Source organism: Scardinius erythrophthalmus (assembly GCF_964197995.2).
Source record: "Scardinius erythrophthalmus genome assembly, chromosome: 15".
NCBI classification, from domain to species: Eukaryota; Metazoa; Chordata; class Actinopteri; order Cypriniformes; family Leuciscidae; genus Scardinius; species Scardinius erythrophthalmus.
In genome coordinates this window covers 13936860-13963742 of record NC_138235.1, presented here as the reverse complement: position 1 = coordinate 13963742, position 26883 = coordinate 13936860, and the positions used below count along the sequence as shown (strand labels likewise).

Here is a 26883-nt window from a genome sequence, read left to right as displayed (position 1 = left end):
CATAATCAGTGAATGCCGATTCCAATGAGATCCAAGAGAGGAGTCGCTTGACTTTGCTAACTTCCAGAATAATCAAATACACGACAGAACTACTTTTACCCTTATGACTTTTCAGACGGTTGATTGATGATGGTGAATATATGAAATGACGTGTTGTCCCCTTGATCTCCTGCATGTTTTTGAGTTTACCTGGATGTCTTGGTGTTTACTTTCTTGAGTATTTGGACTGTGGATTGTCTTGCATGTGTAACCGGGGGTGAGTGACATACCCTCAGTTCACTTGTGACTCTATTGGTCAGGGCTGGTGTAACCAGATGTTTCTCTCTCCAACATTAAGTCACTTCTTATTTGCCTTGTGCATGATCTTTATAACCTTGGGATGATAGACGGTGTGTTTCTCAGTCGGTATTGTCGCTGTTTACCGCTTCGTCTGCTCTGCTGGGAAATCATTAATGCAAAGTTTAACATAAATTACAGCTGCTTTTTTTCCAAATTGCGCTATGGTTAGTGTCTTCATGTGGTTGTCTCATTGTGTTTTTTTTCTCTTACAGATTGAGAAGATCATGACTTTGATTGGTGCCGGCATTGACTTCTCCAAAGACCAGGATTGCTCCGCCACAGGTATGTGATGGCGTTACCCTTTCAACTGTGTCTAAACACTGCCCTGTTTCATTATTCATCTGAGAGAGTTTCTAACATAATGCACAATACATTGTGTTTTTAATTTATTGTATTTAATTGAGAGGGGAAATGTTTTTTGTTTTTTTCAATCACTGCTCATTGTAGCCAAAGTTAGCTGGCGGTTTGGTCTCCTGATGTTAACTGAGCATCAAGTGTCTTTGGGGATTGTATGTTTGAATGAGGATCTGCCTTCGGATCACCTCTCCTATGAAATGAGACCTGACTGAGCAGACCAGCAATGAAACACAATAACCTCTTGATGGGCAAGAGGAGGACGAAGGCCAAGTCCAGAAGAGTTACATTAGTGAATAAAGGATATGGGGTTGGCTGGCCCTTTAAATGGAGAATGAGAAATCCCAGTGTGCCGTTGAAGGACGAGGGGACACTTGAGAGTTAAATCAATGGGCGCTGAGATGCTTGACGATTCAGCCTTGTTGTGATGCATGACCTTGTTCTGTATGGAGGCAGTTTATTGACCTTCCTCTGGAATTAACCAAACTACAGCAATCGAGACTGTCACGCTTGCTGTACCACTCGGTCCTGTAAGCACGGTTTGGCAACTCCTGCAGAAACGGACGGGGAAGATTCTGTTCTTAAGTTTAAGCCTTGAATAAATCACCATCCTCACATCAGTTTATCTTAAAGCCTGTAGACACTGTTTCAAGTGGTTTGTGTCTCTGCAAGGGGCTTTTGTATTCCAACTGGGTTCATTGGCCCATATAACTAGCTAGAGGACCAGTCCTTCCACTGTCCTTTTGTCACATGGCACTGGCACTGACCTCATTTCCTGTTTCCTGCGGGCATCCTACTTGGACATGATTCCTGATTTTTAATTTTATTACTGGTGCTTACTAAAGCCAGCATTTATTACTTTTGCGCGTCCTTGACAATATGAATTTGAACAAACCCATAACCAAAGTTAGACTTTAAAGTGGTGCTTGTCCTGCACTGTTTGGTACCTCAAATCATGCAGCTTATTGAGTTGTGCTATTACCTTTTTAAGAAAACAGACTTCAGATTTTTGGATAAGCAATAAAATGGACAAATAAATCTAGGGACCAGAATATCATAGTGAGTGGGCTCTTTTGACTAGGCTAGAAAGCCACCACCTAGATACCTCCAAGAACAATCTTGGTTCTCTTGTATCATTTTAGATGGTAACAATACTTTTTTTTTTTTTAAGCTAAAGTGAACTACTTTGACTTTGACTTGGCCCACCTTTCCCAATATCAAGCCTTATAAAGGCACCTGTCACATCAAGAATACCATATTTCATTTACAAACTCCTGCGACAGAATTTTTTACAGATTTTTTTCGTTTTGTTTCTGTCTATGTTGATAAAGGTGCTAAAATATTTACATGCATGAGTATCAGGGGAATTAGAAGAAGAACTGCCCTGCAGCTTGGCAACAATCTCAGATCTACACCCTCCAGCCTAGAAGCTCTGCATATGCCTCTGTGTTTGTGCTTTGCTTTCTGTGTAAGCACTATTTATCATTGCACCTTGTTTCTTTCTTTGTCTTTTGAATCAATGCCTCTAATATTGTTACCGTAGTCGACTACACTTGCAAAAGAGGAATGGTCTTGGTCAGGTCAATGGATGGGACAAAGGTTCGATGAGTCCTTAGACAATGGACAGCAGGCCCGCAGTTTCTTTGAGGGGAAGAGCGAGCGAGGCAGGGAGGGGAGGAGACAGGGAGAGGGAGGGGAGAGCAGGAGTGAGGGAGAGAAAGGAGGAGACGGAGCAGGAGTGTTGCAGAGCAGAATTGACAGTGTCCGGTTGAACAAGGAGACCGCACCTTCTGTGCCGAAGGGATTACTGCTGCATTTCTTACAACATCCAGACTCGTCTGCACCCCTCGCCCTGCAAAGTGTGTCAAGTTTGAGCGCCGTTCTGTGGAGCAGGGTTGACAAACATCCCACTGACCTTGCATTTCTAATTGAGCAGCTGCCGTGATGTCTCAAGGAACTAGAGGGATATCTAGACGTCTGCAACATACTCGGAGGATTGACTGATGGTTTGGGAAGTGCACCCACTTTCTCTGTTTGGACTTCTATGATTCTGGGAAGACTTTGTTGTGTTGGAAAAGCGAGTCTTGTACTTTTGCGGTTGGGAGTCTCTGATTAAGTTGAATAACTCTGGCAGATACTAGTTCTCATTGGATCATTGGTTTTCTGTTCACTTTTTCTTTTAATTCCTCTTTGATTAGACCGACGACTTCAAGTCTAGGTTTATTAGTGAGGCATGTGTTTGGTGCCCTCTTTTCCGTCAGCTTCTTCTTCTGCAACTAAATTTAATCATAGGCAGGCATATTTGTTGTAGAATATAGCCTAGATGATATCAAGAGTTTTATCTGAGCAAAGAGTTGTGATAGCTTTTTTTTTCTCTCTGCCTACCAAACACCAGTGCTTGATCTCATGTACCTTTGATCCTAAGAACCACAGAGTGACTTTGTACAATGCAAGTCATGCAGTCCTGCCTGACTTTTAAGTACCAATATCATAGAGATTGGATTAAAAGTTAATTTGCATGAGGATGAAGAGCGCAGTATGCACAATTTAAGAGTTTCCAGGCTCATAGCAATTTTTAGTCACTCTTAGGAGATCAGGAGATTGTGACATTTTGAGAGTTATTAGTAAGAGTCACTCTGCATGGGATTGGTAGACATTGTTTGGACATAATTAGAGTTGCACGGACAACACGTCTGCTTGTGTTAGTTAAAGGTGGGACGTTTGTTTTGTGCACCTACCTCCACGTGGACACCCCAGGAGGGAAAGTTTTTCCTGATCCCCTGCTGTGCTCTTCCTCGTTAAACAGCTCAGTCCATTAGGGTGTGCGAAGATGGATCTGCAAGCTTGCATTTTCAGGAACTAGCTTTGCCGGGATTCTAAAGAAATTGGTTTTATTACAATGTTGTTTCTATGGATGCACATCGTCTTCTCTCACTGTTTGGATTGTGAAATCAAACCTTTGATTCATAGGCTGATTTTGGACTCAAATGGAAACTTCGATAATTGCTGGTCGTGGCCCCCAGCTGTTTTCTGTGTGCATATTTCATAGCAACTTGTTACAACTTTTTAAATATAAATTGGAAGGTAATGTGGAGTCGAAGTCTGTGATCAACCTCAGCGTTGGGCCCATCCTCATCCCAAATTCGGAAACACGAACTTCATTCTTAGCAAGCGTGGTTCGCCCCTGCTGTGGGAGCGACCACACCTCTCAGCCGGGATCCTGTCGCCTCTGCCTTCTTGGTGTTTGTGCTCTCGGCACTGCTGGCCGAGGATGATGTGGCAGTGCCACGTCTCTTCCTCCGAGTGCCGATGCTATCGTCTCAATGGTTTCTCGCTGCTCAAGCGCCTTCCTCTGTCCGCAGGTGGATCCGGGAGGCTACTGGAGCAGTCGGTCGGCGATTGGTTGGAGCATATAGGCCTTCCACAGTATGAGAGCAAGCTTCTGCTCAACGGCTTCGATGACCTGCGGTTCATGGTGAGTAACACGTGCCTTGTTTGTTTTAAAAGCATCTCACTTTTATTGCTACTGTGCCTTTAAGACTTTTCTATGTGAATGTACTCTGTTCTGATTGTCTAAACTGTTACAACTTTACATTTTACCTTGCCATTTGGATTTGCCATTGGTGTCTTTCCATGCCTGATCAGATTGCCATTAAGAAAATCTTCAGATCTCTACAAAATGCTTGTCATCAAAGAGCTTATATTTTTGTATGGCAGTTTTGATAGTCTGGTGGTTATGGATCTAGGCTAGTAACTCTGATTTTGCAGAGTAATCACCTTCAAGCACACTCCCAGAAAAAGAGAGGTTTCTCTTGTACCCTGAATAAATAAGTGTTTAGAAGTGTGCTGCCGTAGCAGAGTGGACCTGCAGCCAAGCACATTTCTGTAACAGCAGCGGGACAGTCAGCATTCGCTTTAAACTGGGAGGTCAAATGAACGGGGAGGGTTCTTTGGTTTAACATGATTTGCTATGGGAAAAATAGGCACTTATTCAAGGCAGATGCCCCGGTCTTTATCCAGGGCCTGAATGATCAATCATTAACAACCTAATTAGGACATTGTTGCGAGATTGGACGCTAAGTGGAATTTCTATGTAGGCAGAGCTCCGTTACGTCCAATAACTGCAGACTGTAGACAATAAAGGTTTATAAAACACTAGCCTCTGGAAAATAGGTTTTTATTAGCCCAATTTATAAAGAGTACTTTTAAGTGGTGTTTGCTAAGGCTTAAATTATCATCACCAAGAACTATACCTCAAATCATGCATTTTTTTTTTAAACTGAGGTGAGCCATTATAAATCTGGGTGCACAGACATTCATAATATTCACTATTAAAATGGTAAGTTCTCTATAATATGTACTAAATAAGTTGCAGTTTATGCTTATATGTCCTTTATGTAGCTCCATGTTAAGTTTAAGGAATAAACAACATAAAGATTGACATTTCAGCAAATATATTTATATACCGCTAATCAAGTGATATAGGTGATTTTTCTTTTGTCTTGTGCAACCCCTAAATATCATTTAATTTAGCCTTTTTTATGTGATAACTTAAACTGGTGGTAGACCAAAATGCAGTGTTCAAATTGGGAGAAAAGAGAGAAAAGTTTTTTTGGGCCACCCTAAAATATATATATATATATTAATAGCGATAATATCACTTCACCGCAGCAGGATTAGAGGAATATTCTAGGATTCCCAAAATTTGTCTCAGACAGCCAAATCGTGATCTTTTGACTTGGGCTTCCAGACCATGCTAGCAACATGTTGGAGATCACACAACATTTTCTCACTCAGAAAGTGTATGTGTGTATATATATATATATATATATATATAGTTGGAATTCGTAACACTCTGTTTTGGCTGTTGATTCACGTTTTTGAGGATTCATGTATAGTGACACAGCCCACAAACATGTTCCTCACCAGATTGAGAAGCCCATACGATGCTGTATTAAAGAACCTGGACTCCTCATAAGGGGCTGTGTTGTTTTTACCATGTGAGGTAATGAGGATTGATGGTGATGCGGTTGAAAGCCTCAGCTGGCCGAGGGAGGCGATGTGCGTGTTGTAAATCAAAGATAGAGACGGGCCCCTGGACGCCCTCTGTTCTACTCTGAGAGCCACCTCATTGCAGAAGTAATGAAGGTTTTATGGCCAAGCTGGTCAGCTGTGTGTGTGTGTGTGTGTGTGTGTGTGTGTGTGTGTGTGTGTGTGTGTGTGTGTGTGTGTGTGTGTGCATCTCTTGATGCATTGGGCCATCTCTGCAGCTCCTTCATAACATTATGCTAGGTGTTGCGTAGATAGAAAGGTTGGAGAGGTTAAATTCCATTAATGTTCTCTGTTAGCTATTAATGACACTGATGTCCAAATGAGGGTAGTCACCAGTCAAATAAAAAATAGTTATACAATTAACAACAATTATACTTCTCACACAAGTAAACAAAATTCACCATTTATAATTTTCAGTTAAACAGTTGGTATCATTTCTTTCACATACTGTTCAATATACGGTACCATTCAGAAGTTTGTTTTGCACAATAAAAAAAAAATATATATACTTTTTTATTTAGCAACGGCATATTAAATTCAGTCAATGTTACAAAAGTCAAAAACATGCTGTTTTTTTTTTTACTTTCAGCAAAGAATCCTAAAAATTTGTCACAGTTTACACAGAAATATTAAGCAGTAAACCTGTTTTCAACATTGATAATAATCAGAAATGTTTCTTGAGCATCAGATAATCATATAAGAATGATTTCTGCCATCACAGGATTAAATTATATTTTAAAATATATTCTAATAGGAAACATATTGTAAAGATTTGGTAATATTTCACTGTATTTGCTCAAATTAATGCAGCAGTGGTAAGCAAGAGACGTTTGAACGGTAGCATATATGCAGTCTCAGCTCATAATGCTGTGCTCAAAGTCAGTGGCGTGGCATGATGCGGTCACATAATCACATAATGCGTTCTTTGGATGTGAGTGTTCAGCACAGCCGAAGTACACAATAACACAGATACTGGAGGCCAGTCTCTCTGCTGTGTTCAGATTGCCTTGCCTGAATGCATTTGTGGACTTGTGCTGATTTATATATGCAGGATTAATAAATCTTAGCTGGACCGTACAGCTGTACTCTCTTACATACTTAACTCTGAGTGTCACAGTGGAGACGAGTAAGAAATGAATTCGGCTTGGATTTGTTTATATGCTGGTCTGTATCTCATCATACTGTAGCCTAGACACTTTGAGCTTCTTAAGGAAAAACGCTCAATTTCATCTCCATGCATTGAAACTGCAGAAAGGTCATTTTTAACTCTGAGCTGATTGGAAGGAGGCAGGCGTTTTCACATGACTATTTTAACAGCTCAGCGGGTTTAGCATCTTCAGCTGTCGATGTGTTTAATATCTGCAGAACGCTTTGAACATCACCCTAAAGCTCCATCTCGTCTTTGTCTTTTTTTGGAGATGAAGACTTCATCTTCCTCTGCTCACGCTCTGTTTTTCATGGCAGAGTGTAGGATTGACGATCCGTTCTCTCTAAGATAATACTGGTGCAGAACGCTTGTGCTTTTTATGCATGGATAAACACTTTTTTTTTTTCTTTTGTAGCATTTCCTTTCCTTTCTCTTCTCTTTCATCTTAGTTTACCAGAGTTCTCCTCACTATATTTAAACAGAACAGGGGCTCCAGACAGCAACTAAGTTGGATTGCAATGCAAAAGAAAAAAGAAATTCAGAAATAATTTATTATTGAGAGTACGTTTACACGACAATGATATGCTTAAAGGGATACTCCCACTTTTTTTGGAAATAGGCTCATTTTACAACTCCCCCAGAGTTAAACAGGTGAGTTTTACCGTTTTTGAATCCATTCAGCCGATCTCCGGTTCTGGCGGTACCACTTTTAGCATAGCTTAGCATACATCATTGAAGTGGACAAGACCATTAGCATTTCTCTCATAAAAATGACCAAAGAGTTTCGATATTTTTCCTATTTAAAACTTGACTCTTCTGTAGTTACATCGTTCACTAAGACCGACGGAAAATGTAAAGTTGCGATTTTCTAGGCTGATATGGCTAGGAACTATACTCTCATTCCTGCGTAATAATCAAGAAACTTTACTGCCGTACCATGAGTGCAGCAGGCGTAATGATATGACGCAGCGCCTGAAAATAGGCTACCTTCCGTCAACATAACCAACGTGACAACCTGCTTGCACAGGGAGCATTGGAAGTTACTGAGCTGGGAACTATTTTCAGGCGCTGCGTCATATTATGTTGGACGTTTATGATATTTAATTACTTTCAGCGTGTCTACACCGTACGCGACCGCTATACGCGACCGTTATAACTAGAAGCTGTCTACTCCGTACGCGACCGTTATAACTAGAAGCTGTCTACTCCGTACGCGACCACTATACGCGACCGCTATAACTAGAAGCTGTCTACACCGTACGCGACCGCTATACGCGACCACTATAACTAGAAGCTGTCTACACCCGACGCGACCGCTATAACTAGAAGCTGTCTACACCGTACGCGACCGCTATACGCGACCACTATAACTAGAAGCTGTCTACACCCGACGCGACCACTATAACTAGAAGCTGTCTACACCGTACGCGACCGCTATAACTAGAAGCTGTCTACACCGTACGCGACTGCTATAACTAAAGCTGTCTACACTGTACGCGACTGCTATAACTAGAAGCTGTCTACACCGTACGCGACCGCTATAACTAGAAGCTGTCTACATCGTACGCGACCGCTATAACTAGAAGCTGTCTACACCGTACGCGACCGCTATAACTAGAAGCTGTCTACACCGTACGCGACTGCTATAACTAGAAGCTGTCTACACTGTACGCGACCGCTATACGCGACCACTATAACTAGAAGCTGTCTACACCGTACGCGACCGCTATAACTAGAAGCTGTCTACACCGTATGCAACCGCTATAACTAGAAGCTGTCTACACCGTACGCGACTGCTATAACTAGAAGCTGTCTACACCGTACGCGACCGCTATACGCGACCACTATAACTAGAAGCTGTCTACACCGTACGCGACCGCTATAACTAGAAGCTGTCTACACCGTACGCGACTGCTATAACTAGAAGCTGTCTACACCGTACGCGACCGCTATAACTAGAAGCTGTCTACACCGTACGCGACTGCTATAACTAGAAGCTGTCTACACCGTACGCGACCGCTATACGCGACCACTATAACTAGAAGCTGTCTACACCCGACGCGACCACTATAACTAGAAGCTGTCTACACCGTACGCGACCGCTATAACTAGAAGCTGTCTACACCGTACGCGACTGCTATAACTAAAGCTGTCTACACTGTACGCGACTGCTATAACTAGAAGCTGTCTACACCGTACGCGACCGCTATAACTAGAAGCTGTCTACATCGTACGCGACCGCTATAACTAGAAGCTGTCTACACCGTACGCGACCGCTATAACTAGAAGCTGTCTACACTGTACGCGACCGCTATAACTAGAAGCTGTCTACACCGTACGCGACTGCTATAACTAGAAGCTGTCTACACTGTACGCGACCGCTATACGCGACCACTATAACTAGAAGCTGTCTACACCGTACGCGACCGCTATAACTAGAAGCTGTCTACACCGTATGCAACCGCTATAACTAGAAGCTGTCTACACCGTACGCGACTGCTATACGCGACCACTATACCTAGAAGCTGTCTACACCGTACGCGACCGCTATAACTAGAAGCTGTCTACACCGTACCCGACCGCTATACGCGACCACTATACCTAGAAGCTGTCTACACCGTACGCGACCGCTATAACTAGAAGCTGTCTACACCGTACGCGACTGCTATAACTAGAAGCTGTCTACACCGTACGCGACCGCTATAACTAGAAGCTGTCTACACCGTATGCGACTGCTATAACTAGAAGCTGTCTACACCGTACGCGACCGCTATACGCGACCACTATAACTAGAAGCTGTCTACACCCGACGCGACCGCTATAACTAGAAGCTGTCTACACCGTACGCGACTGCTATAACTAGAAGCTGTCTACACCGTACGCGACCGCTATAACTAGAAGCTGTCTACACCGTACGCGACTGCTATAACTAGAAGCTGTCTACACCGTACGCGACCGCTATACGCGACCACTATAACTAGAAGCTGTCTACACCCGATGCGACCGCTATAACTAGAAGCTGTCTACACCGTACGCGACCACTATAACTAGAAGCTGTCTACACCGTACGCGACCGCTATAACTAGAAGCTGTCTACACCGTATGCGACCGCTATACGCAACTGCTATAACTAGAAGCTGTCTACACCGTACGCGACCGCTATACGCGACCACTATAACTAGAAGCTGTCTACACTGGACGCGACCGCTATAACTAGAAGCTGTCTACACCGTACGTGACCGCTATACGCGACCGTTATAACTAGAAGCTGTCTACACCGTACGCGACCGCTATACGCGACCACTATAACTAGAAGCTGTCTACACCATACGCGATCGCTATAACTAGAAGCTGTCTACACCGTACGCGACTGCTATAACTAGAAGCTGTCTACACTGGACGCGACCGCTATACGCGACCGCTATAACTAAAGCTGTCTACACTGGACGCGACCGCTATACGCAACCACTATTACTAGAAGCTGTCTACACCATACGCGACCGCTTTAAAGGTGCATTGTGCAAGTCTCTGAGTTTTTGCAGAACTATGCCCCCTCTGGCGACAAGCGAAACTGCAACCAGAGGTGTGCACGCTCATGGACCACACGCACACACACGCTTGCACGAGCGCGAGCTGTTCATAACCAAAGGAGCATCAGCCGCACAAATCTTTTGTTTACAGTCATAATGTCTTCAGAGGTAATAAAGTTATAAATCTGCAAGTCATTTTAAATATGTGAAAGGAAAGGCATTTGAGTAAATGACACACTTATGTGTGAGGGGAAAACGGGGGTAGTAGAAAACTTCGGTTTTTGTTTTCATCTATCTCCATGTTGAGCCCTAGAGCAGACCAGAGATTCCAACGAACAGTATTTATATAGTTTTACCTTTTGTACACAGCCACGTCCAAGTGATCTGAGGGCGCGGGCGCTTCCTAGTGTGTGCAGACCGGAGATCTCTCCATTTGTTGAAAGCCTTCCCGATGTTGACTCTCGTCTTATTCCGACGCCTGTGGCACTAGACAAAAGTTTTCTTTTCTTTGTCTTACGTGGAGTTTGCGTTGGGGTTTGGAATGAACTACAAGCTGGTCTCTTTGAATCCATCTTCTACTTTTGTCGAAAGTTGACTAAAGTTTTGTCGCTCGAGTTGTCTTCGCTGATACGGAGAATGGCGGCGAATACACAAACCTGCCAGACATAGCCAGGTGAGCGTGAACGCGCATGACATCACGCCCAGTCTCATATTCCGTCCCGAATCCCTCTTATTTATTTTACTGTACAGGATTATAGAGGCAATCGCAGTGATCAAAGAAGGGCTCATTCAGCCCATCAGGCAATTGTTTAAGCATGTATGGGTTAGAAAAACGGGTATTTTTAACATGAAATGTTGCGCAATGCACCTTTAACTAGAAGCTGTCTACACTGGATGCTGTTTTTACTGTATTTATCATCAAATAAATGCAGTCTTAGTGAGCAGAAGACACTTTATAAAAACCATAAAAAAAAATCTTACCAAACCAAAACTTTTGAAAGGTAGTTTAAGTGCCATATAGCTATTTACGCGTCCATTTACACTACAGTTAAAATACTTCTTTGAAATTTGCCTAATGACCTGATGCGAGGATTTGTTACTCATCGTTTTGCGTATGTGGTGAACACGCATTGGAAGATGGGATGTGATTTGTAAAAGCATTCACATCTCTTCTTTAACTAGTGTGGTTTCATGCATATTAAAGAACTTCTGAAAGTCAGAGCTGGAGTAACACACATGCGATACTAGATAGAGTCCAAAACATTACTCTTACTTTCCTAACTAATTCCAAATGCATTGGAGACGGAGTGCAGGAGAACGTCTCAAAGCTCTCGCTTTCATTCGGACACCTGGGGTGAGTTCGTCTTACGTCTTTCCAGAAGTGCATTACCACCCGCATCCATCTCCATTCCTTCTTCCCATCCCGTCCTCCTCTCTGCACTCCACTTCTCTATAATTCACCCCAAAGAAGCCCATCGCCTTTGATCTCGCCGGAGATATTTGATCAATAATTAAAATGAGCTTGTCTGCCATGTATTTAGGTCTTGCATTAAGAAACTGTCTCCGATTTGACTTTAATATGTTGCTATTTTTACTTGTGCTTGAGTATTAACACGCATGTTAAAATGAAGGAAAATCTGAGGAAACAAAGTGGATTTCGTGAGGTGCAATATGGGAAATGTAATTGTGCGATGTCAGAAGTGATGGGTAGAAGCGTGATATCCAGTTAAGCAGGTTAATTAAGTGTGTTCATTACATCCATTAGTTTACTCGGAGCGATCTAAAGCGCTGTTCTCCGCTGTTTGTGTCATACCTGTGAGAACGGTGTGATCTGTTCAGTGTTATTGGAAAGAGGTTTAAATAAATGAGATTGAGCGTCTGCTCAATATTGCTCAGCCTTTTGGGAATATACAGTTTGAACTACATCAACATTTTCACATACAAAAAGGTTAGTCAATCAGAGACATCTTACATTTGGTTTATAAGAGTAAGTGGGGAAATTATGGAAGCTTGTTTCCGCCACAGAATAAAACATTTTAAAAGATAATTGCGACTTTTTATCTCACAATTGCGAGTTTACATCTCGCAATTCTGACTTTATTTCTCAGAATTGCGAGATATAAAGTCAGAATTGTGTGAAATAAAGTCGCAATTGCGTGTTATAAAGTCAGAATTTCGAGATATAAAGTCAGAATTGCGTGTTATAAAGTCAGAATTCTGACTTTTTTCTCGCAATTGCGACTTTATATCACGCAATTCTGACTTTATAACACGCAATTGCGATTTTAAATCTCGCAATTCTGACATCTTTTCTCAGAATTGTGAGATATAAAGTCCAATTCTAAGGAAAAAAAAGACAGATTTTTTTATTTATTTTTTTTTACCACAGAATAATTTATATCTCACAATTCTGACTTTATAACACGCAATTGCGACTTTATATCGTGCAATTCTGACTTTATATCTCTCAATTGCGACTTTATTTCTCAGAATTGCGACTTTATATCTCGCAATTCTGACTTTATATCTCGCAATTCTGAGAAAAAAAGTCACAATTCTGACTTGATATATCGCAATTGTGAGAAAAAAAGTCAGAATTGTGAGATAAAAAGTCGCAATTATTATTATTTATTTATTATTCAGTGGCGGAAACAAGCTTCCATAGAAAATAGACACACACCAAAAAAAAAAAAAACGTATTTAAAAAAATAAATAAAATGCTGCAAAAGCCGAAATGTTCCGTTTAGGGCCGGCGGATGTTAGCATTCTCCTTGCCACTGTCCCCATGTGCAGCCAGCTTACAAAGTCATCAAGGCACTTGCATTTGCAGAGCGAGGTGAGAAGTGAAATTAGCTTTACGTTTGGGTCAGTGAATAGCACTGCAGAATGACCGGCCACAGAAAAGAGCTGGCATCACGATCAGATATCAACACCAGTACCAGATGCACCCGGAGAGTGTGTGTGTGTGTGTGTGCGTGTGTGTGTGTGTGTGTGTGTGTGTGTGTGTGCGTGCGTGCGTAGCATCGATTTCAAATAAATGCTGTTCTTCTAAACTTTCTTTTCAAAGAATCCTGAATGAAATCTATCAGTTTCCACAAAAATATGAAGCAGCACGACTGTTCTCAACATTGATATTAATAAATGTTGGTTACACTTTATTTTAAGGTGATGTAGTTTCATTGTACTTAGTCCAATAAGTACTGATTATTATTAATTAACTACACGTACTTACTATAGAGTTATGGTTTTAGGGTTAGTTACTTGTAATTATGCAGAATTTACTGTTTTTAGTATAGTAAGTACATGTAGTAACATGTAACTACGTCACCTTAAAATAAAGTGTGACTGAAATGTTTTTAAGCAGCAAATCATCATATTAGAGTGATTTCTGAAGGATCATGTGACACTGAAGACTGGAGTAATGATGCTGAAAATTCAGCTTTGATCACAGGAATAAATTACATTTTAATATATATTCACATACAGTTGAAAACCGTTCTTTAAATTGTAATATATTTCACATTTTTTCATTATTTTTGATTAAATACAGCCTAGATCATCTTAAGAGACTTTAAATCTTTAAAAGATCCCTTAAAACTTAACTTTTGACACAAAATAAGTTTATTTGTGCAAATATACAGTCAAACCACCATTTATTCAGACACCTTCAACATTTCTCACATTATCACAGTTTATTCACTATTGTTTAGAAAATGGTAATGAAATATGACAATAACTCAGTTATCAAAACAGTTGATATTTCACTGGTTTTGGCCGTCCTTCTGTTTGACTGTCTCACAGATGAATTAGGTTGAATATCTGTCAGCTGTTAACTTTAACTACACAATTAGATAATACCAATTACCGAGCAATGCTTAATTTTGATCAGTCTGTGATGTAAAAAGGTCGCATTAGCAATTAAAGAAAAAACACTGAAGCAAAACATGGACATGTCAAAGTGTCTGAATCATTTTGGGTCCCAAATTTGTATAAATTTTACTGGTAGTCGACTACTGTATGAAGAATTTGTGGGTCTAATATGTCACAGTTTACTTTATTGTGCTATCCTCACTTACATAAATTAACTATAGTGTCCTGCACCCACTAGTAAAAAAATATTAAAAAAAATTATATCTGGTGTCTGAATAATTTTTGGTTTGACTGTATGTGTATATATATATATATATATATATATATAAATAAATATATATATATATATATATATATATATATATATATATATATATATAATATAATATAATATAATATAATATAATATAATATAATATAATATAATATAATATAATGTGTAGGCCTATCATTATTTATGGTAGTCTATTGGTTTACATTAATCTATCATATACAGTTTAATAGCAATTTATTTTTCAAACAACCACCAAACTATCAGTATCAGTACATTTTGTTTTTAATAACTGAATGTTTGCCTCACAACTCTTGTATCAGTACGACCATATTAAAAATGTGTGAGTGACCTTTGCTGGACGTGTATTCACCCGCGTCACGCCTGTTGATTTATGATTGACAGAAGTGCAGGAGCTCTGAACCAGCCAGCGTCTGATTGGTGCTTCTGAAAAAGGCGTCTCTTGATGTCATTGGCATGATTGCTAGTGTGCAGAATGATTACAAATGCTTCTGTAGTCATAAAGCATCTGCGTCGTTCCTCAAAGTTAATTCAAGCTCCTCTGCATTAGATTTCCTCTGAGGTTTTCCACAACAGATTTCTCTTGATTCCTCATGCACTGCTGCTGGAATTGAGCTGTTGTTTGGTGGACTTCCCTGATTCTCTGTTCTGCCATCATGAGGAATCTCTCCACAACTGGAATCAAAGTTTTATTCTCAGATGTCTTTGTGAAATTGGATAGTTCTAAAAAGACATTACTTTGCAAAGTTTGCAAAGTCTACAAAGTCTCTAGAGCCGTGAGTCATACAAGCTTTTAGTGCTGTTTGCAAAGGAGAATCACTGTTATATACTTGGGGTTTTGGATTTAAATGCAAAGTATACAAAAGTTTGCCTCGTCCTTCATTGTTTGTGGTACAGACATGAACGATACCTACAGCCTTTTTGTTGTTTGTTTTGGTCTTTTGTTTGTGTTGTGTTTGTTCTGAGTTTTTGTTTTGTGGTCTGCTTTTTATTGTTTGTGTTATTGCTTTTGATTTGTGTTTTGCTTTTTGTTGTTGGTATTTTATTGGGTTTTTTTGTGTTTGTGTTTTTGATTTGTCTGTGTTTTTGGATGGGGTTGTTTGGTTCTGTTTTGTTTGTTTATTAGTTTCAAATTTTTGTTTTGTGGTTTGCTTTTTGTTTTTGTTATTGGTTTGTGTTTTGTTTTTTAGTGTTTGGAGTTTTGATTTGTCTTGTGTTTTTGGATGGGGTTTGGTTTTGTTTGTTTGGAGTTTTGTTTTTTTGGTCTGCTTTTCATTGTTTGTGTTATTGGTTTTGGTTTGCGTTTTGCTTTTTGTTGTTAGTGTTTTATTGTCTTTTTGTGTTCTATTTGGGTGGGGTTGTTTGGTTCTGTTTTGTTTGTTTGGAGTTTTGTTTGGAGTTTGCTTTTAGTTGCTAGTGTTTTATTGATTGTATTGTTTTTGGTGGTGTTTGGTATGGCTATTGTTTGATTTTAATTTTATTTTAGAAATAAAATGTTCTTGTTGAAGTGGGGATTGTGACTGAAGGATTGTGTTGAAGTGTGAATCTTTCTTTTGTAAGAATGGACTCTGAGTCTCTCAATCGGCACATGGGGTTGAAATTATGAAAAAAGGTTCAGAAAAGTGACATTATGTTGATGCTATTTAATTTGATAGTTGATTAGTTAGTTTCCAAATACTTTTTGGAGCCTGAATGTACATCCTCCATTTGTTTCGTATTCAGTTGTCGCATAATCGCATTTGTAGAAAAAAATTATCTACATCTCTGTGTTATACTCAGACTTCAGTCTTTACTGAAGACTGATAATGGGAGAAGAAGAGTTAAGTGGAATAGAGAGAGAGAGAGCGAGAGGAAGATGAAAAGAGGACAGAGACAGATTGATCCACCTTAACCTTTATGCATTCAGCCGCCGTTTCTTCACTCTAAATGATTTGGGCAGTTTTACTCGAACCTATTCCCCATCTGCCTCCCTCACTCACTTTACCACAGGATGAGCAGATGAGACGTGAAGTGGCTCAGATCGCTCATGCTGTTTGAGTGGAGTGAACGATGACGGACTGTGATGTGATTCGTCATGTTCATCAGAGCATTAGATGTCTCATATTTGATTCAGATCTGCAGATCCTTCATTGCACAGGACGTCTGTGATGATTACCCACTGCACCACTTTCCTTCACCAGCCACAACTGTAGGACTTTACTCCATGTGTTTCCATTCCGTCTGTCCAGCGAAGTGTAGTGTGGAGGGACCGAATCACAGCCAATCAGAACATTTTGTTTAGCCTTTTTATTGTTTTATTGATTATTTTTTTTTTTTTTTTGTGGCTTGCTTGTTTGTGTTTTATTATTGTTTTCATTTTGTGTTTTGCTTTTTATTAGTGTTTTATTGGTTTTGTTTTGTGTTGGTTTGGAGGTTTTGTTTTGTTTTTTATTTTTGTATTATTGATTTCATTTTGTGTTTTGCTTTTTGTTAGTGTATTATTGATTTTGTTTTGAGTTTTTTGTGGCTTGCTTGTTTGTTTTATTGGTTTTGTTTTGTGTATGCTTGAAGTTTATGTTTTCTGGTTTGCTTTCAGTTGTTTGTTTTATTGGTTTAGTTTTGTGGTGGTTTGGGTGTTTTGTTTTGTGTTTGTTTTTATTATTGGTTTCATTTTGTCTTTTGCTTTTTGTTAGTTTTTTATTGGTTCTGTTTTGTTTGTTTGGAGTTGTTTGTGGCTTGCTTGTTTGTGTTTTATTGGTTTTATTTTGTTTGGAGTTTTTGATTTGTGCTTTTATAGTTTGTATTATTTATTATTTGTGTTTTGCTTTTTTAGTATTTTATTGATTGTTTTGAAATTTTTGTGCTTGTCTGGAGGTTTTGTTTTTGGTTGTTTGTATTATTGGTTTTGTTGTATTATTGTTTGGAGTTTTTGTTTTGTCTTTTTGTTTGTTTGTTTTTACTTTGTTTGATTTGGTATGTTATGGTTTGATGTTATTGTTTCACGGATTGTGACTGAAGTATTGTGTTGCAGTGTTTATATTTGCTAGCATGGACTCTCGGCACATAACGACAGCCGGTGCTTCACAGCATACACTGAAGCAATGCGTGTTGGACACTAAATGTGCCAGTTCACTGTAAATCACAGTTATCTTACGAGAGATACTCTCGTACTGCGTAGAATACGCTAGGGGAAAATCCTTTTCCACGAGAATACTGAAGCCAAAAAATGATCCTTTAATTTTGTATTAATGTAAAACGCGTTGCGGCAGCATACAGACATAGGCGAGGCAGCTCGCGCGCCTATTGGCTGGTCTGCTGGCCTGCTGGCAACTGCTTAAGCCTATTGAGCGAGACCTAGAGTGACGTCAGACCCAATGAGGGCGCTTCGCGCCCTCTGCGTCACGTCCCGCCGAAACGGGCGTGGCTTAGGTCTATAAATACCGCTCGCAGGCATTATTTCTCTGATTTTTCATCCTTCAGCGAAGCAACTCACATCGCTGGATCCGAGAAGAAGCCGCGCTGTTGAAGAAGCACCTCAGCGGGATGAGTCGACGAAGCTGCCGGCCGCGCCGCCTTCATCGCCTTCCTGCTGCGCTATCCAGCGCCCATATCCTTTTATTGCACTGTGTGTGTGTGTTCGCCGGCGCGACTCACACTGTCTAAAAGAGCTGCGTCTTTTTCAAGATGCCTGCTTGTGGCTCGTGCAGAGCCGCACTCAGCGACGGGGACCGCCATGTCATCTGCGCTTCCTGCCTGGGTCAAGAACATGCAGCTCTCGCGCTCGCTGATGGCGACTGCCATCACTGCGAGCTGTTGCCATTAGCGACTCTGAGGACTGGCACTGTTCAACGAGACTGCGCCCACACCTGGGAGGGGGATTCCTGCTCTCTCATAGCATCAGGCAGTGAGGATTGGGCGGGCTCTGAGGATCCCGCCCCCCCTGCCCGTGCTTCTACGGGAAAGAGAGCGAGCATTGAGGCGGAGCTCATGCGCGTGCTCACTCAGGCCACGGCGAGCCTCGGCCTCGAGTGGATTACGCCTGAGCAGCCTGCTCACAACCGGCTGGACGGCTACTTCCTGCCTGGGGAGCGCGTTTCACCTGCATCCAATCCTTTTCGGCCAGGACACGGTCCTCTGTCTCTTTGGCGTTCTCCGATGTCGACGACGCAAAGAACAGAGGCTACCACTCCCTGCCGCCGGTCGAAGAGGCTATTGCAGCGCACTTATGCCCGCCCTCTGCTGGACGGCGTGCTAAGATGGCGCTGCCCTCAAAAGCCTGCCGCACGACGTCAACCCTGCTCCGCCGCGCTTTCTCCGCCGCCGGGCAGGCCGCGTCAGCGTTGCACACCATGGCCACGCTCCAGATATACCAGGCCGATCTCCTCCGCCAGCTGGACGAGAGAGGACCTGACGCAATCTGCGTGCCGGACTTGAGGAGCGCTACAGACCTCGCTCTTCGTGCCACCAAGTCTCAACGCCGCCAAACCCAGAGCTCGAGACCGCGCTCTCGCTCATCCGGCCGCCGCCCCGCCCCGCGTGGCCCGCGGCAGAAGGTTGCGTTGAAGCCAGAGGCCCCGAAATCATCCTAGCACGCCTAGGAAAGCGACGGTGTCCAAGTCCCGCTGCGGCCGGACTTCCACCAAAGCTTGCCGCTCGTCCAGTTCCAGGAAATGTGACTGGTCCAGCGTATTTAGCAGCCAACAAGCCGGTTCCATTACCCGCTTGCCTGCACACAAAAGCCGTTTTTATGGCTACCCAGATAAATCCCTTAAAGAGTGTATTTTCTGGTGTCCCGGCCACGGCGGACGGTGTTTCATGTGTAGAAAAAATGGCCACTACTCAGTGCCCATTCCTACACACAAGCACAGCCCTTCACACAGGGCCCGCGCACATAAAATCGACTCAGATCGATTGCGCTTCAAATGTAGCAAAAGTGCCCACTACCCAGTGCCCACTAACGCTACTTCCCACATGTCTCACGGTCCCTGTAAATACAGGACCAGTATGCATATGCTCTGCTCACGCGAGCAATGCTGTAAAGGTGGTGTATGTGCCCGCTGCTCTGCGCCCACGCCCACACACAGACATGAAACTAGCCCAGCCCTCCTCCTCTCAGCTAAACACTGCGGAGGAGTCGAGCGCGGGCATTCTGCCCGCTGTTATCAGCGCGCCCCCTGCCTCAGATGTCATGAGCGCGACGCTTATGTCACAGCACACAAAAGCCGCTGTATCGCGAGCCGATCAGAGTGTGCTTCGCATCCAGCCCCTAGCTACTCGCGCACCTGCGTGGGAAAAGCTTCCCGGGGTTTCGAGATGGGTGCTGAACATCATAAAAGAAGGCTATTCGCTGCAGTTTCGTCGACGCCCTCGCCGCTTCATGGCGCGCGTCGAGACCACGGTAGAATCGAAAGTAGCTCATCTACTTCGAGCCGAGATTTTGAAACTGTTGAGCAAAGGGGCTATAGAACCTCTATCTCATGCTCAAAGCGAGGGGGGGCTTTACAGCAGATACTTCCTGGTGCCCAAAAAAGACGGGGGTCTCAGACCCATACTAGATCTGCGGCAGCTGAACAGAGCGCTTATGAAGCGCCAGTTCAGGATGCTCACAACCAGAAAAATCCTCGCGCACGTCCGCCAGGGGGACTGGTTTGTGTCAATAGATCTAAAGGACGCGTATTTTCAAATACAGATAGCGTCACGTCACAGGCGATTTTTGAGATTCGCCTTCGAGGGCCAGGCATATCAGTACACAGTCCTGCCTTTCGGCTTGTCCCTGGCACCCCGTACATTTACGAAGTGCATGGACGCAGCGCTCGCACCCCTCAGATTACGGGGCATACGAGTGCTGAACTATCTGGACGACTGGCTGATTCTAGCCCAATCTCACTCAGAGCTCGTAGAGCACAGGACCATTTTACTCGATCACCTCGAGAATCTCGGTCTCGCAGTGAACTGGGAAAAGAGCTCGCTTTTCCCCAGACAGATTATATCTTTTCTGGGAATAGAGCTGAACTCGCTGCTAATGACAGCACGCCTGTCATCTCAGCGCACACTGGACATTCGGCGCGCAGCCGGCTCCTTCCGCTGCGGCGCGATAGTCCCTCTCAAAGCTTTTCAAAGGATGCTCGGTCTGATGGCCTCAGCATCTTCAGTTCTCCAGTTGGGCCTTCTGTGCATGCGCCCACTGCAGTTCTGGCTCAGAAAGAGAGTACCACGCTCAGCGTGGGCCTCCGGTCAGCTTCGCGTCAAGGTCAATCAAGCATGCATTGCAGCTTTGAAACCTTGGGAGGCAAAAGACTGGTACCAATCAGGTGTAAGCCTGGGGACTTCCTCGAGAGTGATGGTGGTGTCCACGGACGCATCCACCTCGGGATGGGGAGCGCTGCTCGAGGGCAGACCGCTTTTTGGCCAATGGTCAAAGCAGGAGAAGCTCTTACATATCAACTGCCTCGAAATGTTGGCAGTGAGCAAAGCGCTCACGCGCTTTTGTCCCCTCATAAAGGGACACCACGTGCTAATACGTTCAGACAACGTCTCAGTGGTGTCCTACATAAATCGCCAGGGCGGCCTCAGGTCCCTGACTCTGTACAGGCTAACCAGGCGCCTCCTGATATGGGCCCGCAGCAACCTGCTCTCGCTGAGAGCAGCGCACGTGCCAGGGCTCCTAAATATAGGACCAGACAGACTGTCCAGGAACCAGGTTCCGACAGGAGAATGGTCTTTGCACCCACAGATAGTCCAGCTGCTGTGGAAGAAATTCGGCAGAGCGGAAGTAGACCTGTTCGCGTCTCAGGAAAACGCTCACTGTCCAGAATTTTTCTCGAAGAGCAAGGACGCGCTGACCCACGCCTCGCCGTCCTCTCTACGCTTTTCCCCCCGTCTCCCTCCTGACTCAGGTGGTAGAACGGGTCAGGGAAGAAGGATGCTCAGTGCTGCTTGTAGCCCCACTTTGGATGAGCCAACCTTGGTTCCCAATTGTGATGCAGTTAGCGAGCACCGCCCCGTGGCCAGTGCCTCTGAGGAGGGATCTCCTCTCTCAAGCCAACGGCTCGATTTGGCATCCTCACCCATAGCTGTGGTCCCTCCATGTGTGGGCCATCAACGGGTACCCGCTGACCTCCCACAGGGAGTGTTAAACACTATCACACAGGCCAGAGCTCCGTCTACGCGACGTCTCTATGCCTCAAAATGGTCAGTGTTCTCTAGCTGGTGCACAGCTCGTGGTGTGTCACCCCTGCATTGCGGTGTGACGGAGGTTCTTTCCTTCCTACAGGAGCTGTTGGATAAGGGCAGGTCCCCTTCCACGCTCAAAGTCTATGTAGCGGCCATAGCAGTGTTCTCTTCGACCACGCTCGGCCAGTCTATTGGAAGGAACGATTTAGTTATTCGCTTCCTTCGAGGAGCTAAGAGACTGAATCCTCCCAGACCCCCCACAGTCCCTATATGGGACCTTTCTACGGTACTGGAAGCCATGAAAGGTCATCCATTTGAGCCCTTGCAGGAGATTGATCTTAAACACCTGTCTTTCAAGACGGCGTTTCTTCTGGCTCTCGCTTCAGTGAAGCGCATAGGGGACTTACACGCGCTCTCAGTAAGCGCGACGTGCATGGAATTTGGGCCGAATGACTCTAGAGTTCCTCTCTCTAGAGAGAACCGAGGTTACGTTAGTAACCGAGTACGTTCACTTCATTGTAGATCTCAAAACACTGCCACTCCACTTGCCGTAAATTCTTTTATTATCATCTGTTTGTCATGTTTATCATGTTTTAGACACAGTTTCAAGGCTGTTTGAATACAGTGACCCTTCAGGTGCAGGAAGGGTTATACACAGTGTTTCCTCTTTAAATGCATTAATTGTGTATAAAGGGACTGTGAGGCCTGATGGAAAATCTCTCTCTCTCTCTCTCTCTCTCTCTCTCTCTCTCTCTCTCTCTCTCTCTCTCTCTCTCTCTCTCTCTCTCTCTCTCTCTCTCTCTCTCTCTCTCTCTCTCTCTCTCTCTCTCTCTCTCTCTCTCTCTCTCTCTCTCTCTCTCTCTCTCTCTCTCTCTCTCTCTCTCTCTCTCTCTCTCTCTCTCTCTCTCTCTCTCTCTCTGTGTGTGTGTGTGTGTTTAAGATCTCGTTGTAAGATCAGCACCTCAGATTGCTCTCTGCGCCGTCTTGCATCGATCGCTCAGATGCTGCTGTGTTAGATGTACTGCGTTTAGAGTATATGGCACTGATCAATAAAGAAACATGAAACACGCGCACTCATACAAACATTGTGAGGTGTGCGCCGTCTCTGTCCAACATGATAATATTTTGTGTCCATAATCCATATAGTGGAGACATGCCATATCATTGTTGAAGAAAGTGAAGGTGGTTCAGTGATTAAAACGTAAGCTGCTGTTCTCAATGGTGGTCTGCAGTAAATTTAATTAAACCTTGTGTGTGTTCAGACAAAAGACACATTGACCGAGTGGAGCACTATTGCCCTTCAGTATTGATATTGAGTTGTGTATGTGTGTAGTTGTGTATATTGTAATCTAAACTAAACTCAACAAGATCAACTTATGTGAGAAGCAAAATAAGACTTTTTTTCAGAGATTTTATGTTTATTTTTATTTTTCCCATGGTTTAAACATTAAACTCACTAGCATAAACCTCATTAAATGTTGTTAGGTTTATGCAATATATTAATGCAATACATTTATCTAATTAATCACATTTTGTGAACATTAAAACACACAGAGAAAGGAAGCTATCTTTCACAGTATGTCTAACGGTTGTGTTTGTGTAGGGAAATGATGTAATGGAAGAGCAAGATCTGAGAGAAATCGGCATCACGGATCCGGGACATCGCAGGAAGATCATCAGCGCTGCACGTTCTTTACCAAAGGTCTGTGTCAGTCTAAAATCATCCGTTACATGCTGAGATGGTCTTTTATCACTTATGACTATATCAGGATCATCTTGTGAGAGGTCCATCATTATAATAATCTCTGTTGTGTTTATCTGTACTGGTTTTGTGCAGGTGAAAGCGCTGGGCTGTGACGGCAGCACGACCCTCTCCTCGTGGCTGGACGTCCTGGGTCTTCAGGAATACCTGCACAACTTCATGTCCAGCGGCTATCGCACGCTAGAGTGTGTGAAGAACCTGTGGGAGCTGGAGATCGTTAATGTGAGGACAGCGGCATTCATTCAGACATTTACAGTCGTCCGTAAAGACTGCTTTTTTCTTTGTTTGTTTTTATATGAAGTATCAGTAACACTTTACTGCTTAACTACTTTAGTTAACATGAAGTAGTTAAAGGAATAGTTCACTTCAAAATGAAAATTCTGTCATCATTTACTCTACCTCAAGTTGCTTTAAATCTGTATGAATCTATTTCTTCTGTTGAACACAAAGAAAGATATTTTGAAGGGGGAAAAATACTATGGAAGTCAATTGGGTCCAACAACTTGTTTGTTTCAAAATATCATCTTTTGTGTTCAGCAGAAGAAAGAAATTCAGACAGGTTTGAAACAGTAAATGATTTTGAAGTGAACTATTCCTTTAATGTTAATTTTAACATTTACTAATACATTATTAAAATCAAAAGTTTTGTCTTTTAATACTATTTCATGAACCTGAACTAACATGAACAAACAGTGAACAGTTGTATTTTTATTAACTATCATTAACAAAGAGTTACACATTTGGTGCTCATTGTTAATGTATTAACCAATGTTATTTCATGGCTTGGTTGAATTCTAATGTAGAATGCGGTCTGTTATTTCTTGATAACACACCGCCGCGAAGGATAACACACCGTTGCCATGAAAAACAGCGTTGCCATGGACGCAGGATTCTAACCATCGAGACGGAACGGACTATTTTCTTTAGCAAAAGCAATACAATTTGGTCTTAAATCAATAAACTCCTTTTTAAATCAATATTTTGTGTCAAATTATTGATTTGTTTGGTAGGTAGCCATGTAATAAGCGGGATAATGTAGAGCGAGGCGGTTGTTATAGCGAATACAACCCCTTCAGGCTGATTCAAGAGTCCTCCGATTCGCGTCAGGGTCCCGATCAGCCTGTCGGGGTTGTATTCGCTATAACAACCGCCTCGCTCTACATTATCCCTTACTTAACTAATTGTAACTTGTCCTTATTGTAAAGTGTTACAAAAGTAATATTATTTACATATTGGCTTTTCTTTTATTTGTAAAAGTAATTGAATTACTTGTTTCTGAATTAAGGCCCGTTCACACCAAGGACAACTATAGGATATATAGGATAACGATAAAGATATAGTTCTAAAATTCATTCTCAATATTAAAGATTAAAGGTACAATATGTAAGATTTCACAAAAAAAATCACTTGCAGTGATATATTTCCTGCAGTTGTGTACCTACAATATCCCAAAAGTTCCCAAAGATTTTTAATTTCAGAGAAATTCCCATTTTAAATAATGGCTCGTCCCTGTCCCACTTGTCGCCTGTCAATGACGTAATATCCGCGTTATCCCTGGTTTCCGCTCGTACTGCCATAATAACCATGGCGACAGACGTGGACAACTGCGTTTGTGGTTTCGTTCAAACAATATGGACCATGGCAAGCAGACTTTGGGACAAAAGGAGAACTAAAACGAGGATCAATATCAGCGTGGCGTTTTCGAGATGCCGAGAGCTAGCGTCCGCGACAAACTTCGAATTGAGAGACGCCGCTCTTGCATGTACTTTATTAGACAGGTGAGCAAATGTTCATAAAACAAATCAATGTTATACAGCTCAACATGATGAAATGTTAGAATATGATCAGTATGTTATTCTAATGTTGATCTAGCTTACTGCTCGTCTCATATAGCCAACACACTAACACATAGAATAACATTATAACTTTCAACACACTCAAATACAGTTTAGTATGATAGTGTAGACCAAGTGAAACAGCGCTGCGTTACCTCCCAAGTTTAATTCATGAAATAAACTGACCCATGTGAGTAGTAATTCAGCACTTGCAGGTAAGTTAGTTCGGTAGAATTAAATGTCCTCATTCCTTTATATCCGCGGGACTCGCGTGTGGCGCTGATATCTGTCTCTCATACAATCGCAACCTGCTTCATACCACAGTCATGTTAAAAAACATGAATGTATTCACTCATCCATAAACATTATTAGATCCATCAGCATGACGACAAGTTCCATGATTCCACTTATCACTGCGTCATCAACCTACGCCTTTGTTATTGTAAGAGGTTAGCGACCACTAGCGGCGAAAAAAATGACATATTGTAGCTTTAAAGAATAGCAGAGTTCACACCACAACTATAACCATAATGGCACAGAAGAACAACATCATTGCATTCACTTTCAAAACATTTTTTTCCAGCTGATGAACGATAAAAACATGGACAGCCAATCAGAATCCGCCCTGCTTTAACGAGCTCGAGCATTTAAAGCGACAGATGACAAAACTGCAGCGTGCGCTTATAATAAACAGAATAATATTGTCCGCTGGTGTGGACGCTAATGTATTTATCGTTATCTTTAAAGTTATGTGTGAATGGGCCTATTCAGGGTATTTACATTGCTTTCTGGAGTTTAATTTTTGTTTGTGTGTGTTTTGTGTACATGTAGGTGCTGAAGATCACGTTGTTGGGCCACAGGAAAAGGATCATCGCATCGTTAGCTGAGCGGCCCTATGAGGAGCCGCCGGTTAAACCTCCTCGCCTCTCTCAGATCAGAGTAAGTGCTCTCATGACACTTATTAATTTAAGTCCATTTTACTGATATGTAATTAATGCAATTTTAGTTGACTGTAATGAAAAATGTGTCAAACTATAACAGATCTAACTTTGATCTATAAATGTATTCATTTATATGTGTCAAACATTTAAACGTTTTGTTTGCGTGTTTGTTTCATTGTTATTTTGCAGTGTTGTTTTCATATTTTCCAGTAGTTTGTTGGCATGATTCATCTTTGATCTGGTCTTCATCAATGACAAAAAAAAAAAAAAAATTAAATAGATTTGTCAGTTATTGCATTTTTAATAGATTTGTCTTTTTTTTTCCTTTTTTGTTGTTTAATTTAATTAATGATTCTACGTTTAAATATTGATGATTACAAGTTTGGGGGAAATGCAATTAATTGTGATTAATCATAGCAAATTGTGCGATTTAATTAGTTTTTTTTATTTTTTTATTCCCAGCCCTAATTAATACTAATGCCATGTCTTATTTTCACAAACCATGCCTTTCAGAGTTTGTGTCCATGTATTTTGATGTCTAGATGTGTTTATGTTTCCTCTGTTGACTTTTGCAACTCAAACAGCAGCTTGACTGCACTTCTGTCCCTT

The 26883-nt window shown here is 42.2% G+C and overlaps 1 protein-coding gene across 1 annotated transcript in view; it reads left to right on the top strand.

Annotated features, from left to right (window-relative positions):
- The window catches only part of LOC308703183 (ankyrin repeat and SAM domain-containing protein 1A), a 109458-nt gene that overhangs the window by 70757 nt on the left and 11818 nt on the right, over positions 1 to 26883 (top strand). Inside the window, exons 15-19 of the mRNA XM_081386504.1 lie at positions 552 to 621; positions 4056 to 4168; positions 23340 to 23438; positions 23574 to 23720; positions 26165 to 26272. Of these exons, the coding sequence (XP_081242630.1) occupies positions 552 to 621; positions 4056 to 4168; positions 23340 to 23438; positions 23574 to 23720; positions 26165 to 26272 (537 nt within the window). The remainder of the gene's footprint in view (positions 1 to 551; positions 622 to 4055; positions 4169 to 23339; positions 23439 to 23573; positions 23721 to 26164; positions 26273 to 26883) is intronic.